A 17371-nucleotide genomic window follows, 5' to 3' on the forward strand; every position below is an offset into this window, starting at 1 on the left:
ATCTTGTTGACTTTGATGTCTTATTTGACTTTTTCTGAACTACTTGTTGCAATACAAGGGTTACTCAAAGAACTAGCATGTTATAAATCTGTGTACAGTCGTTGGGGATTTCTGAATACATCAGAGCATTGTATAACGTCTTTGGTGTGTTCAAAGGGAACTATTTGTCTGATAAATGCCCTACGGTGATGTCACATGAATCTTTGGTTGGGGCTGAAGACATTAAAAGAGTAAAACAATCTGGGGGATATAGTTGAAAGCAAGTGCCAGATGCAGGAGGGCACCTTAAGGCTAGGGTTAGGGTTAGCAACTAGCATAGCACATATAAATCTCTGACCCAACTGTAGGTGTGGGGGGGAGGGTTGCATTGTGGGTAAGGTAGCTGCCAAGTTTTGACAAGAAAGACACGTTTTGTCTATAAAAAAATATAATAAATCTAGTTTGTGACATTATTTTAAAATACACATTTAGCGTCGTTCAGCCTATTGTTTGGGGATTTAGGGTTTTAAAGGTTGGTTCACTCACAAAGCTCTTATCAACAATGTGTTCCGGCAGACTAGCTGGTGATCTAGTGGGGCATTTAGCAGCTAAAGTGACAGATATTCTTTCTCTGTACTAAACTCTGTATCTTAAGGGTGTCTTAATGGGCAAAAGTTTGTTAGTCATTCCAACGTAATGCCATAATACGGGTGGGAAAATTTGACCAGGTAAAAACACACTTCCATATTCTGATGGTTTTCCTGAATAACTTTTAACGAGAACAAATCGTTTCCTTACTCCTATATTAATACTGAAGTTCTAACTGAACTAAGAGAGGATGAAGTCATTCTTTTACTGTCTCTTTGGAATTTGTTGAGTCAGTTTTTTGTACTCATATGTTTTAGTTTGTGTCCTCAATTGTGGCTTTAAATTTTAATAACAAAACATTAAGCTAACCCTAAAGCTTTTAATAGAGATAAATACAGGACCTAATATAAAAGTAAGTCGTTGTAGAAAGGACAAAATGTCACCTTCATAAACATATTTAAAAGCCCACACACACACACACACACACACACACACACACACACACACACACACACACACACACACACACACACACACACACACACACACACACACACACACACACGGCACACACTCAAGAATAAGTGAGTAATCCTGGCTCTATATTTCTCTCCACCCTGGTGTGCTCAGCCACAGAGGGTGTGTGTGTGTGTGTGTGTGTGTGTGTGGGGGGGGGGGGGGGGTAGCGCTGTCCCTCTGGCAGCAGCATGATGTGGTTTCAAGAGGAATTTAAATTTGAAGACTTTTAGGTCAGCAGAGAGTTGAAATGCACACAGATTCACAATGATCTAATTGTAAGTGAACTGCTATTATTAGGAATGTTTCTAATCACTATTTGTAAACACACACGGAAAATAGCATTACTTGTTGGTCCTGTTTGGTTCTAGATTTAATACAACCGATGAATACTTAGCTTATTGAATGATTTCTCAAAAATAATGGAAAACTCCACAAATAACAGAATGGATTAACATGCAAAATCACAAGAAGGTTTTTCTACTCATCCATATTGTGTATGGCCGACGAGCAATCCGTAACTGCTAAGTGTCAAGCTGCTGTAGCCCAACCAAATCTAACCTTCTTAAATAACAATCATCTTAATTGGCAGAGTATGAGTACACACGCAAAGAATATGAATCATAACTGCTAGAATTCAGAGAACACCCAACCAATAAAGGTTAAGAATATACAAAACTTAAGGAGTGCTAATGACCAACAAGAGATATTCAATGAAATGCCTTCATGCAAGGCAAGTGTTTCTGAAGGGAGCTATCTATGCAAAGAGTGCAAAGAAATAAATACTCATGGACTCATGGCATATATAGGTTTCCAAAGTAGATTGTGTATGTAGAATATATACTGTATAGAGATCAATGTGACAGTTATAGTGCCAATGATGATGAGTACATGTTGAAAACATGCATTTGAATACTTTAAACAGACTTAATATTTTCTTTAACCTTTTTTCTAATTTATTTTAAACAAAATATAGTATTTAATGGGAATTTTTTATTGTGGACTGAGATACGTGGGTAATGTTTGGATTCAGTCTGTTTGCATTTCCAGTGTTATAAAGCAGTGGTGCCCAACATTTCTTGCATCACGGATTGGTTCCATGGGAGACAATATCTTCAGCGACCGGCCTTCAAAAGGGAGGATACAGGGCTGCAGTGCTACCAGAGCGTACGCTGCTCCGGCACTTTTGTTCTGAGGAAAACCAACATTTGCAATAACCATAAGGTGCCTTTCACGCGTGCCGTTTTTGCGTGCTCAAATCAGGTGCAGGGGACCTAACCTTAAGGTCAACAACATTGTTTCTGTGATTATAAAAACTTGAAGGACGGAATATTCTGACAGCTAAAAAGGGCAACATTAAATATAAAAGACTCCAGGCAGGTATAGTATTTAACAAATCAGTCAGTGGAATCCTGCTAAAAATTCATAACATGAACACATATAGTGGGAACATACAACCCACTCAGTGATGCTACTGGAGCACCCATGGGAGCTTTACTACAACAACCACAATGTTATATAAAGAACTCTTCCATATGCACGCTCACTCTGACTCCCAACAGAACATGCGCTGCAATACTTGGAATTCATTGCAGAGGTGTAAATGTGATGAGTGATCACATATCCTACACACTGACTAAACTCCATTACACAGTCACACTGCGCTATATTCAGGTGGTCACTACCTCTGAGCAAGTGCAGGAGTCAGAGGGGGGCTCTGACAGCTCGGGCCCCCTCAGGTCTTCTGATGAAGCTCGGTACTGTAATGCTGCTACCAGCAATCACACTCTGACTGTCTCTCCATAGGTGAGATGGAAGGGAGCCGGGTGAGTGCTGGAGAGGCAGGCAAGGGATCAGGCCGGCAACTAAGGCAGCACTATACTAACCCAGCTTCAGTGTGTTTCACGTGGACAAAATAAGTTTTGTAATTAGCTTCATATTTGGACACAAATATTCCAAAAATATTTAAAACAGCAAAACATGTGGAATAGGGTGACCAGGGGCCAACAAGCCACATAGACAAAGAGTGTGTTTGTGCGGGACACGTTACCACAATGCTAAGAGCTATTTTAAATATTTATAGATTTAAATATATGTCTATCCAACCCTTAAAAATAAAAAAATTCTATTGAAACTATTAGCTTATTCAAATATTATACATCACTTTACTATGGGTTAATTGTTTTCACAAACTATGAAAGTGAAGGAATTAAATATATTTGGTTTGAATGGATTTTCATCCTTAAACATTTCCATATTTCTTTGTCTGGAAAAATGAGCGCGGCTATAACAGTCTTACACAGTCTGCTGAACTGGGGGACTGTGAGTGGAGAACAGTTGTTATTTCAGCTGCTGTTCCATTATATCTGTGGTAATCCTCTTTTTGTTTTACCAGAAATGTATCCGTAGATTGATCATTTCTTTATGAGCCTGGTGTTTTCTTAGTTGCACATGCATTGCTTCAAATAGTACACTACACCTATCAGTAAATGCATTTCTCTGTTGATTGATTGACATCTGACATAGCTAATGGTGATAGCCCTCGTTTAGACCAGCGACTGTCAATCAAATGCGGGACATTGGCTAATTGTGTGGGACAATTAAAACAAATGTTGTGGAGTTGTGTAGAAAGAAAGAAGTGCCCTATGCAGGATGGCAACTCAAGGCTACGTGTACTGCAGCTAGCATAACAAACAAACAATCCTCGGTTGGTGGGAGAGTTTCATTGTGGGTAACTGACAATAAAGAAGAATTTGTTTAATGAATAAAGACAAAATATCTGGTTTTGTTGAATCCTTTTTGATTCTTAATTTAAAGAACATCATGAGTCCAACCATTAACTTGTATTCTCTGAAGCTGCGCTAATACCCACTAATTGAAATGTCGGTGTGTATCAATAGTGGCAGCAAATAGAAAGAATTATCGCCTGACTCTGGTCTTCTCCTCTGCAATGACCTTTAATGTGTTGTATGTGAAATACATTTTATCTTTGATAGTTTCCAAAATAAATGACAGGCCCAATATTTCAGTGGCGGTAAGGACAATCTCATTCTCGCTCGATGCTCAGCTGACATTATTTTAAAATGGAAGCCACTGACGTGAAGAGGCTTATATTAGAAGCACATCGTGAGGAAGTGTGTGAATTCCTTGATGTGATTACTACCAGACAATTTGAGAGCAGCACTCAATATGCTAGTCAGAGCGTGACATCACACAATCACACTTCCCAGGAGTATGGAAGGAGCTAATTAACACAATACATTCAAATGAATGTCAAATGAATTGGACATCGAGTGTGTTCTTCTGTGGAAGCTCATTTCTCTAATTGTAAGGTACTGAGCCTGGCTTGTCGGGGCTGACGTCATGCCAGCACCTGGAAATGTGGTGTCTGAGATATGACAATGAAAATTAGCATTGCACAATAGCTATCTGATGTGTCTGAAATCACAGAGTGCACATTTTTTAAAGAAAATACAGTGTCAAATGTCTGCTGGTGCTGCTGGTGATTGAAGATCAACACTACAGGCATCTCTATGTCTCCACAATGCAATCACATCCTGAGTCCTCTCCTTACACTGCTTCTCATCAAGGGATCGACCCGTAACTGTCGACTACTTCATTGAAAATATAGAAAATATTTCCCATAATTTTTTTTCTCCATCTCTTGACTTTCCTTTTACAAAATCCATCTTATTATCCGTTTCACATGTTACAGTTTTTATTCAGGATCAAAAAGCCTCTGCAACATATTTACATGCTCAACATAACAGAACACTACACTTGTGATTGGAATAGGCACATTCACAGCCTCAGAGTGTCACATGACTAACAGTCATGCAGACTAACGGTCTGCAGTCATGCTACGCTAGCTGCTCCGCACTGGTTTGAGCTGAACTCTGTGAACTGTGAGCTTACTGTACATAGTTTCAATAGCCTGCTAACAAATTGAAGTCCTGCAGGTATTTCATTAGCATGTGATGCACATTTGATAAACCACACTAACAAAGTAGGCTACAGTTAAAGCTGATATTGGCAATGGTTTTGAAATATTTCATAATAAAGAATGGGCCTAGTGTCAGATGAAAAGTCACCAGGATTTGTCTTTGGTTATGATAAAAGTCTGTATCAGAAAACATGGCAAAATATAGTTGCTGAATCAAAATGGACAATCAATGCTGTTAGCGTGTTTAAACATATGGAATCCGTTAAACAATACACACTGTAAACACACATTTCAGTATGAGGGATCATTCTAACAGTAGGAGGGCACAGTGCCCCTGTTACCCGGTTAAGATAAAACCCTGTACAGTAATTGGTCAGTAAGAGCCTCTGCTAATATGATCCCAGAGTCTTTTGGGTAGGTTTTCTTAGAATGAGTTTCTTTACAAAAAGGATTTAACAATAGAAAATATGCTGCAATCCTTAGCGAAATGGAAAGGAGAAGCACTGCTGTGAGTGGGAGCCAGGTTAGAAATATGAGCTGGCCCGCTATGTGTGTATTGTTGGAAATGCTTGATGTTAGGATGATTTTGCAAATTGTCGAGTTTGTAAGTAATTTGATCACTGGTTCAAACTGAAGTTATGTATTTGAACCTGTAGGTAGATTTGGTTAGCAGGTTAAAGACGGTATCCACTGTGACGCACAGTTTAAAAGCACACACAACAGGCATATATTTTAAAGAGCCCCATGCTCCATCACATTTAAAACCACTATAACAAACATGAAGAATCAAATAAATAAATACTTGCTCATCTGAACATTGGCTGCTGGAACAAAGCTGTTTTTATACTGCCTTTTTCAACCCCTTGAGAATATAATGTATGGGAACAAACTAACGTTAAAGCTGTCCATATTCACGACAGTGGTTTAAACATATAAATTAATTAGACAGTGAAACAAAAGTATCAATTTAACTCTGATGTCGACAGGCCAAACAACTGCTTGTAAAGCGCCCTTCATATTGTTGCTTGGTAAATAACTGATACGATTAATCTGTTATCCAACTGTCACAATGGGCTCCCCCACCTCCAGCTGACTTTCACTTAGATCTCTTATCTCTGCTGATTTCCAGGTTGATAGGTCCTGGTTTTTCCACTCCTGAAAGTCATCTCTGGTGCTCTGCGGCTCAACACTTTATTGAATTCATGTCAAGCTTTACATCCACAAACATGTAGGGCATGAAAGCCGATGGATCTTCACAACGATAACCAGACAGCACTTTAATCAACAGCCTTTTTTTTGTCATTTCAGGGAACGTTATCAACGTGCCACATTGATTGGAATTTTCAAAGCCGTCAAAATAAGCTTCCGTAATTGAACTTCAACCAGAAAAAATCAATTGAAAGGGCTCAGCGTTTGCAGCATGGCCCTCTATGCATGCTAATTTCCTATTGAGACGTGTTCCTGCCTACAGTCAGCAAGGTTTCTGACCTTGTTCCTAGAACAGGAGGGATGTGGTAAATTAAAGAGACCTAAAGTATACAGGTCTTTATAGGCAGAATGAAAACCTACATGACCCTCACTGTAAACAGACAGAGCATGCTGACAGCATTTATACATCCATCAGGGCGTTATAGTCTGAGAGAGAGGGATGCTAAATGTGATCAATAGTGTCATTCATCGTGGGAGGCTGTCTCACAGGGAAACACATCCCATCAGACATTCCTCCACTCTGATTCTTCTTCTGCTTCTGTCTCCAGATCAGCTCAGGGTGGAGTGAGAGATCAGTTGATTCAGTTATTTAATTATGTTCAGGTAGAGTATAATAATAAAAGAAATACGGACCACCAGCATAGCATCTAAAAGCTACAAAGTAAAAGGACTTTCTGCTTCTGGCTTTTTGACAGGTTTCTAAGGTTCAAGAAGTAGATCATGACACATGTATATGACAGAAAGAAAAACAAACAATGAGTTGACATGCAATGAAGTTATGGCCCTGAGTCTCTTTGCCTTGTGTTGCATACTAGCCAGATTTCCAACAACAGTAATGGAATCCCAAAATCAGAGCAGAGGATGCTACCGACAGGGAAACACCGTACAGGGTTTTACTTCTAAAGAAATGCAGCAGAGAGAAACAGAAGCTGCTTTAGCCAGCGTAGAGGATGTGCTTGAAGAATCGCATCATGGTACATGTAGTCACTGCTCACAAAGTCCAGTGACAGGAAAACTGCACTCTCTCTGACAAGTGAGCACACACTGAGGAATTCATTGTTTCAATTGACTACATTGACCATCAACACCCATTGAAGATCCACATGTAAAAGGTGGGGATTTATTCCGAAGAGAAATTGAAAGGGGGACAGGTAAAATGATTACCCACAATGCCTGGTTCAAGCAATCATTCCAGTGTAAAAACATTTAGAGATATTACAGCTACGCTCAGTTTTGGTTCACTTTAAAGGTGCCATGGAATGTAAAACTGTATTTCCCTCGGCATAGTTGAATAAGGAGAGTTCGGTACATTGAACTGACATACCGTGAACCTCAAACACCATTGGTTCCTCCTTCACGTGCAAATCATGAATATGCATATCACAGCGGTAAAACAGGTGAATTACAACAATCCCTGTGTGTGACGTCACACACGGTAGTCCAGCCCCAACATTTGCATACACCAGCTGCTGGAAACACTAACGCTAACACTTACCACTCCGTAACGTTGCTCTCCAATCTCCGACCAACTGGCCGTTCTTCAAATTCATCGGTTTCCTCCTCCGATAAAGACTCAAACATGTAAGGCTGGATGCCAATAGCCTCCATGGTTCATCTCTCACAGTTTCGCGGACTTCACTTTCTTCTGTGGGCTCTGACGCAGCCATGGTTTGCTCCTTGTAAACCAGCCAATCAGAGCAGAGCTCGTCATCATTATTTAAATCAGCCCCAAATAAGGCAATTCAGCTTGTTTCATTCTAGGACCAAATCATAGGGTTGTAAATGGGCCTGTAAAACCGCATCCGGACATTTTTTGGATCAACGAAAGTTATATCCCGTCTTTGTAGACATCAGAGAACACTTTAGAATACCAGATAGATGCTTTCTATGGCACCTTTAAAAATAAAGACGCTAACGTGGCTAAACTGAAGGCTGTATGTCTTAGTTTTGATCTGTATTTCCCTGCTGAAATCCATGATACCCTGGGTGCAGATCTCAGCAGGTATCATGTTATCATTCAGCTCACCAACAGATAGTAACAGTTAAACATAAAGCGATTGGAACAAATCAAAGTTTTCCTTTAACATTTTCAATAACATTTCTGCATCTTTCTTCAGAAATTGTGATGATATCAATTAAAAATATATATAGGAATATACTGTATAGTAGTTTAATACCTTTTTATTATTGTTAATGTAAGGAGGTAAAACTATGGCTACAGCAACAACAATCTTGAAATAAAAGCACAAGATTTCTTTGAAGTCTATCCAAACAATTCCCATTGATTTACACGGCCTGATAATAATGACAGCGTTTGGCTTTTAACAGATTCTCTGAGGGCCTCCAGTAATTGAGAAACACACTGGTTGCATTAATTTTTGAATACCAAACACAAGAGATTATTCAGCTCCATTAAAGAGAAAAGACAATGCGATCTGAGTCTGACAAAGACAGAGAGATAAAGGGTCTACAATCAGACAAAGCACAAGATGCTAATGGAAAAATCACTACGCCAGCAGGAATCCCAACTTCTGTCTGATAATCAAAAACTTCAAAACCAAACCTGACACTTTAATTTAACTTTTATAGTCTATGTCTGTGGTGTTTCCTTGCACACAAAGCAGATCCTCAATAATCAAACCCTGCTCATGCTCTTTCTGTCGAGAGCAGCACTTTTACCACAGATTCCAATTAAACCAGCCACGTTTCAGTATCTGTTTCCATTACAGATAGAAGCAGACGGAGAGGAGATGGAAAACAAAATCTTTCAGCCTTTGTGTATCAACCAACACAGGACGAGAGATTTCTGTGCATTGGTCTACAAATCAAACAAGATACAACACGGTAATTAGTGAGTTTTAAAAGGTGTTGGTAAGACTTTTCTTTCCATATTGTAAAACTAAGCTAGCTGTTATTCACTATCAGTCAGTATGCTATGCTAGGCTAACAACGAGACGGCTCCGGTTTCGGCCGTAACTCACTGAACTGAGGTTGGTATCTAAAGCAAATAAGTGTGTTATACAAAATATCCCTATACACCAACAACAAGTAGCCTACACATTGACACAATAAATCTTTATCAGATCATTATAAAATTGCAAATAAAAAATGCATTAGTGAGTTAAAGAGTGGGATGGTCTCTTCACTCTAGTACATTTACCATATGCAACCATGAATCTTGGATCCCCGCCGCCACCCTTAATGGCACCCAATCCCCTTTTTACAATAGATTTTTCAAATGCATGTATATATAATATGGCCAAATAAGGTATATTGTTTACGATGCCTCGGAAAAACAGTGAGGAAAGGGGTACTTTAGACTGGACGACTTGCTCTTTATTCCATCAAATATAATGTGGTTTTCCCTGCATATTTTGAGTGTTAAGACATCAGACCTATGAGAGGAAAGCAATCAGAGACTCTGCTTCTCCTGCTGCCTGAATGCAGGCTCAGCCCTCTGTGCCTGACCAGCCATCATATGGTTTAAACAGACACATGGTTTCCTGTTCACAATGATTAATGATCATCAGTTCAACAGACCAAACGCCTCTCTCAGACACAAAATACTACCCAGAAAGCCCAAATGTTCACATACTATAGCTTTTGGCCACTTTCAGTTCCTTGCTAACATGTTGCTGGACAGGAAGGAGTCTCTTTTTCCTTCCCAGATTCTTTACATTCTTCCTGAGCAGCAAGGCCCATTTATAGCCAATGGTCCGAGCTAATTCCCACGGCGGTGACTTCTAGAAATGGTCTGCTTCACCACAAAGTCCCCCTCTGGACAAGATCATATCTTATCTTCTTATCAAAATAATCCCAGGACGCTTGACAAACAGCCCTGTTGCCAAACATGTGTGACGTCCATGATATATGAGCTTTCATGTTCCTCTGCCAAAGTTCTCTCAATGGGAATATCTTCCAGCGTAGCATTCCTTATTTCCCCATCTACATCCCAACACCACAGTACAGCTGAGGCTGCAGTATGAGGACTTTGTGCTTCTCTTCTGGCTAACAAAGATCATTTAGTGTTATTGTACGGCACAGGGTTGCACAATGAAATGCAAGATGTTGTGCCTTCAGGCCACACAAGGAAAATAAAAATTTTTTTAATGGTGGAATGTGAAGAATGAGAGGAGGAGTCTAACAGCCTAAGGAGAAGCTGCTCTGTAGTCTGGACGTACGTCCTTCTCTATCTTTTCCCAGAGTGCAGCAGGGTTGCTTTGGGGGGTTTTGTCCTATAATATCCATTGGGCTGATATTACTGATTCTCATGGACATGGGAACCTCTTTAATCTCCAGAGCCTCACTGTCCTGGTCCATGCACCAAAGATTAGCCTTCTTAGTTTTCCTAGAGCTAAAATAACAACAAATCTCAAAGATACGAAAATTACGCGATGGTCTCTTAAAAAAAAAGATCACTGCAGCATTATCAGTTTCTCTGATTTTACTATTCATAGGTAAGTCTGTAAAATGCTTCTTTTTTTTAATTGTATTCCATAAAGTGCTGACACCATTTCTCGGTGTTGGAATTCAACAGACACTGGAATGGGTGCCATGCATGTAGAGATAAGATTTAAGAAACAATTGGAGTGGTCTCTTCATTTTTTCCAGAGCTGTATAATGATGGTGCAACACATTTTACAATTTTCTGACCACAACTTTACATATCTGCACCTTATTTTACTAACTTTGTGAATCATTTGTCTGTGGCGCAGTCGGTTAGTGCGCTGATCTTTTGATCAGGGCAGAGTAGGTAAGAGTCCCACTGCAGTCAGTATGTCATGTGTCCCTGGGCAAGACACTTCAACCAAAGTTGCTCCTATGAGGATTGTCCACAGTAATGAGTGTATGTAAGTCGCTTTGGATTAAAGCGTTTAACATGTACTGTCATGTACAATTTGTAATAAATAATGTACATGTTTTATATCTGTAACTCAGTCTGTAGAGATTTGGCTTGGGAACCGAAGTCCTGATTGGACCAAAATAGCATGGAGTTCACCTCCTGGGCACTGCCAAGGTGTCCTTGAGCAAGGCACCAACCCCCCCACTGCTCTCTGGGGCCGGAACACTGGCAGCTACTTCGCTCAGACTCCTCTGTGCTAATCCACGTTTATAGGTCCTGTTTGTGCATGAGTTCATGTGTGTATTTCGATCCAATTTAAACACAAATATGAATTAAATATTACATTTCCCCACGGGGAATAATACACATATGTCAGTTTTTCTTTCAAAAGTTATGATGTCAACATGGACACAGTATCTGAATGTTGGTAAAGATAAGAAAACAACACTTATGTATGGCATTGAGCAATAATCAATACATTAATTATGGCAACATATGTGAAACTGCTAGCGGATGCTCAGAGTAAACAGGTTCAGTTAGTTGCCAGTTTATTAGGTTCATCCTCCTAAATCAAATGCAGTCTCATACAATGACGCTGCTCCTTCAGGAAGGTCATAGTGTTCAGTCTTTGCAAAAATTGTTTTAGAGAGGCTTTGATTCAAATGTGTAACCATCTTGGAGGATGTAGCCCGTTGTGCTGTTGAGCTGTATTGTTTTTTGCTGGAAAGAGGTAATGACATAAAGACAATGGTGATCATATCAGACTAGTAATGATATGAAGAAAAACGGCTCTCCAGTGTGAGTATCAGATCTCAGGACTATCACATATAAAGCAACCAGCCGCAGCAGCAGCATGGCCACTATCAACACACAGCATCCTGGTGTCTAATAAATCACTCATTAAGGAATGCCTCTTCAGAAAGACCATTGGAAATGTTCCAGAATCCTGGGAACCATATGGTGGGTCTACAACAAGGACACAGCTTCACCTGCAGTAGGTTCGCTCACTGTTACTTTACTCAAAAGTGCAACCAAGCATGATTCCCCTGTCGATATAACATACCAACCCAGTATCCTCACACCTATTGACTGCCTCATCAACCATGCGCCTACAACAGCAGACAGAGGGGGCGGAGAAGATAGATCAATACCTTATACAGGGTAGCAAAATAACAGCACCAGTGTTCCGGGGACAATAACGTTCATACAGGAGGAATTAAAAACTGTTTAGGGATAGGATGAGTGTGTGACTACATGAGGCAACAGTGCTGCTTTAAGTATCCAGGGTTGGCCGATACAACAGTAGTGGTATAAAGTAAGCCCGCTATTATTTAAGGACAAGGTATGCTTTGAATGTATTTAAAGGTTGCAGAATTCAGTCAATGTTCTAATCCTTCAAAATGATGGCTGTCCTTCATGTCCCGTCATTATTTAAAAGACTATGGCAAATGTGAAAAAAACTCACATGGCCCAATGAAACAGATAAACATTACCTTATTTACATATGTATCAATGTACATGCACCGGTACATCCCTAAATGTAATCCAGGGACAAGATGTTATTGTTAGACACTCTGTTAGGGGGTAGGATGCAACACACCAAAAAATAAAATCAAACGAATAATAGAAAGAAGAGGAAGATAAAAAAGGAACACAGAAAGCCCAGGGGGATTCTGTGTGAGCAGCAGGGAACCCACTGTGTCCTGTCACTTTTGGTTTTAGTTAACGTTGCGTGTTGTTGCCTTTTATTTCCATCCAAAGCAGACAAACAACACCGATGAGCTGCAGTGAGTTAACCATATGACTTTAGCTAACCTGATTTTATTTTGTATATTGTTCTAGTTATGATGAGCAGAATAGATGGTGTGTGTGGCTGTCTAGTGGCTCATTGATTGATTTACCAAACACAAATCCCTGGCATACATATAGAACAAAAGAGCAATGTCTATAGTGCACAGCCTCCACTTAATACTGGATGGACTGAAAAACTGAAAAGCTGGCTAATTAAATGTCCTATGTCAACAGATTAAAGGTTAATTGAAAGCAATAATATCAAGTTTAAATACAAACTATTAGGTAAAACTTAATATTATTGCTTTCAAGTAACCTAATACTGTTTTGTGAAATTTGTTGACACAATTCATTTAATTAAAGTCAACATTTCTGGTTTTTTTTTGGGTGGAGTAAACGGTGTAACGCTTCAAACATGTGCAGAGTATTTTACATAATATGCTCTCCACCACGCATCTGTATAATTTACATTTCATCCACTTAATTTAAATGTTACACTGAGATTGGTTCAGGTGAGAGGGGGAGTGTGTTCCTGCAGCCTGATGCATTGTGCAGGAGACAGAACACAACTCAATGAGGAGGATAGAGAGAACATACATGTGCACCCACTTCATCTCTCACTGTGAACATTCAGCTGTCCTTCTTCAATAGTTCACCAATGATGGACTAACCCCTTTCCACGCACTTTTTAAATGTAAAAGCATAAAAACTGAATGTGTTTAGGGAATCTCGTGGTGTCTGATTTGACAGACCAGAGCAGCCAAGTGCCGGCGCCTGGCCCTGAGGGACGCCTCTGAGATGAGAGGGAAACCACCACGCTCCACACATGAATATATTACACACCATATGCACAGAGTTACAGCCGCATCCACATCTAAACATTGATTCCACTGCAATGCAGTCCTTAAAACATTTGGCCAGCGAGACCTTGATGAATAATGTCAGTGACTTAGTGATAACATGCAGCGTGCAACACTCTCCAGCCCTAAAGTGGGCCAATGATAGTAGCCCCCTGAAATGCACTTTTTCCTCCTACCTCATCAAAGCCGCTGTCCTCTTTCTTGAAAGCTGCAAAGAGAAGAAAGGAAGAGAGAATCAGACACTCCCTATACTGAAATCTTTTGAAGAATGAACAAAATAAAAATATAATGTTGGAGATGCAGCACTGAACAGAAGTTTGTCACGGGATTCTGCTTTAAAGAGACTCATTAAAGCAGCGCAGGGGGGGGTTGGATTTTCCCTCAGTCCAGGTGAAAATTAACTTTCCTCACGGAGCAGCCATGTCGGGAGACTGAACCACAGAGCTGCTGTCACTGCAGACCAACCCCATCCAACTGCACCTCAAATGAGCACCTGATTGGTAAAAATATTGGTAACTGATCTTTACACAACCTTTCAACACAAGCAAATGTTAAATCTAATTCATGTACAGGTATCATTTTCACTGGGCTAAAATGTGATCACAATGTGAGGCTGATCTGCAGTCTGCGTGCATTTACACTTGCATTAACATCTTTTCATCATCCAGATAGGATATACAGATATAGTATTGATATCACACACAGTTTCTTTCTTCAGGCGTTCATTGTGATGATGAGCAGCTAAATTAATCATAGTTTCAATAACCCTGTAACACCGATATACCCAGTTACCTATGAAACAATAACGTATTGATTAATAAAACTCTGTGTACCAGATCAAGGGCAATGAAACAGAGATCAAACTCCTTATATATATACACACACAGCTGATTATGATTCCAAGACCAGGTGAAAATGGGATCATTTTGACCTCATGCTTATACACATTCACAAACCATTCAAGTTGCAGAACACGTCAATGTTCTAACAAACTGTATTTGCTTCTTAGTTTTATCGTATAAGATAATTGTGTTAACATTTCTTAGTGAGAATGTTAATTCTTAGTTATGGCCAAAAATGTTTTTTTGAGGTCACAGTGACCTTGACCTTTGAACATTAAATTGTAATCAGTTCATCCTGGAGACTAGTTAGGGGGGTTGTGCCCTGTAATGGTCAAAAAACGACAGTAAATCACAGGATATCTGGTTATTAAGGTTTTCTTCACATACTGTAAAGGTGTGTAATGATTTGTGACCAATATTTGGATTCCAATAAAATATAATTTTTCACCGTGAATGTAATGTTTTTATTACAGAGTAATTATCTAAATTGCAGAAACAGCTTCAACAAGTAGAAGTATATAAAAGGTTTTTCATTTGTTTTTTACATCTTCAGAGACACTCGCTGTGTTGCTCCTTAATGCGGGGGAAGACAGTGGCATTAATATCCTTTATATTTATGAAGAGGGGAAAACAAGGTTTGTTTGTGCAGCTTTGATTTACTAATCACTCTGATTCCATAAAAAGCTTGTGAAGAACATTAATAGGCAAGTGATAATTTTTCAGTTATTACCCCCTAGTGATGATAGAGTTGTCTTATGATAAATGGCAATACTGAAGGTGAAAGGCCAGAGTGCTCCGCGGGCTTCTCTCTGTTATAGTTTTTCCTCTCTCTTTTGTCAGATTGAGTGTTTGGAAGCAGTGTCAGCTTGGCCACTGAGCCGTGAAACTGCTGCTTCCTTCTCCTCAGAGGTGAGCACACACGCTCCCTAGAGACTTCCCAGACAGCATCATCTCAGCCGCAAAGCCACACTCAATACCATGGATTAGACAGCAGCTACACAATGAAGCTGCTGCATGGATTGCCATGCGAGATTAAGTGCTCACTGGAACCCGTTTTACACTGTCAATGCGTTCAAGATGTATTCAAAATGCTGTATTTTGTAATATACAGTATATATTTGCTTTCATATTTCCTGAGCTAATGATTTGAGAAGAATAATTGATTGAGTTTTATTTGACCAATTGCAATACAAATTGCAAATATGTTATAGGCTATATAATACACTCCAGGCCAGTATTCATTTCCTGCATAAGGTGTTATCACAAATGTTCCCTGTTCCTACATCTTGTAGCCTCCCTGAATGAACTCATCCAAACCAAGCTACAGTAGGTTTGTATGACTGACCTAAATGATGAATCATTACAATAAATACAATTTTAAGTTGGCTTTCCATCTATTGATATCAGCTACAAGAGTCTGGCCCATGACAAGTCCTGTCTGACATATGCAATAGCAGACCAGGGACTGCTAGAGATACAGCTGAGTTTGGGGAACTGTAAATGCTAAAGCTAATGTTAGCTTTTCAGGCTGACAGCAAATTCGGAAGGTTGCTTTGGGAAATTTTACCAAGACAACCTTAAAACAATAGTCTAATATATCAAGTTAAACTGTGGACAGTCTACTGGACTCAAATGCTTCTAGTACTATGTGATAATTTAACAGTTAGAGTTTTCATTATAGCTAGCTAAATCGACAGTTACAGTAATAGCCATTGACCATAAATCTCAAAGATTTTTAGACACTGGTAAATATACAAATTATAATGGGATAGTTTTGTTTTTACCTGGTTTATGCTGATTCAAAAGAGGATCCATATCATTGTATCTGTCCATAAAGTATGAGAATGAAGCCAGAAGGCAATTAAATTAACTTTGCATAAAACTGGATGCTAACAAAAAGCTAGCCTGGCTCCGTCCAAAGTGCAATAATACACCAAACTCTAAAGACCTAAAGCAACTCTAAAGCTCAGAAATCCACATGTTGCGTGCTACTTGTTGAATCTTGGTACGTATTGAAATGGTAACTTACATGTTGTGGATTACAGGATTAGAGAATTAAGGGGAAATGATAAGATGATGACTACGACATTGAAGAGGTAAAGTAATACAGAGGGAAAAGATGACTGATTCATCCACAGTCACTGCAGAGAAACAAAAGAATTGTCACTTGTGCCTCGAAACTCACAACACCTCATTATTGCTTCCACAGCTTTTCAAACTGCATCCCTCACGATGAAAACATGTCTTTTGATCAAAGTTGTGAGGAAAACATTCAGAAGTCAAACTTCCTACACAGAGAGGGTGTTTTCATTTAATCACATCAGAAATGTGCTCATAAATAAACCTCAAATTTATTTTTCCAATGTTTTAACAGTGGTGCATTCCTACTGAGTTCAAGGAATGCTTAATTTCATCCTCATGTATTTGACTACTTTTAAAATGGCTTTTACAATGTAGGTACACAGACAGTGACTCACGAGAGACAGTGATCAAACTAGATTACCTGTACACCAGGTAATCATCTACTCCTTCACCGCTGTACAAACATATTGATCAAATCACCTTTTTAAGAAGGGCCCAAATGTAAATTAACAAAATGAAACACAGTAGATAATAACAGTTCCTATATTAAGTAATCAGCTATCTAGGGGTGGGGGGGGGGTGGGGGGTAGGACCCAAATGCAGTGTAAAGACAGGCAAGGCAGGTATCAAGGTTTCAACCAAAGGTAAGATTTATTCCAAAAAAAGCTGATCCAAAAAGGAGGGCTAGACAGGCTAATGTAAAAACCAACAAACACAA

The 17371-nt window shown here is 39.4% G+C and overlaps 1 protein-coding gene across 2 annotated transcripts in view; it reads right to left on the minus strand.

Annotated features, from left to right (window-relative positions):
• Positions 1-17371, minus strand: part of cdk14 (cyclin dependent kinase 14) — a 211664-nt gene that overhangs the window by 188087 nt on the left and 6206 nt on the right. For both annotated transcript variants that reach the window (XM_063879977.1, XM_063879976.1), the window contains exon 2: positions 13906-13937. In XM_063879977.1, coding sequence (XP_063736047.1) covers positions 13906-13937 — 32 coding nt within the window. The remainder of the gene's footprint in view (positions 1-13905; positions 13938-17371) is intronic.

The sequence above is a fragment of the Eleginops maclovinus genome, chromosome 3, assembly GCF_036324505.1.
Source record: "Eleginops maclovinus isolate JMC-PN-2008 ecotype Puerto Natales chromosome 3, JC_Emac_rtc_rv5, whole genome shotgun sequence".
Lineage (NCBI taxonomy): Eukaryota > Metazoa > Chordata > Actinopteri > Perciformes > Eleginopidae > Eleginops > Eleginops maclovinus.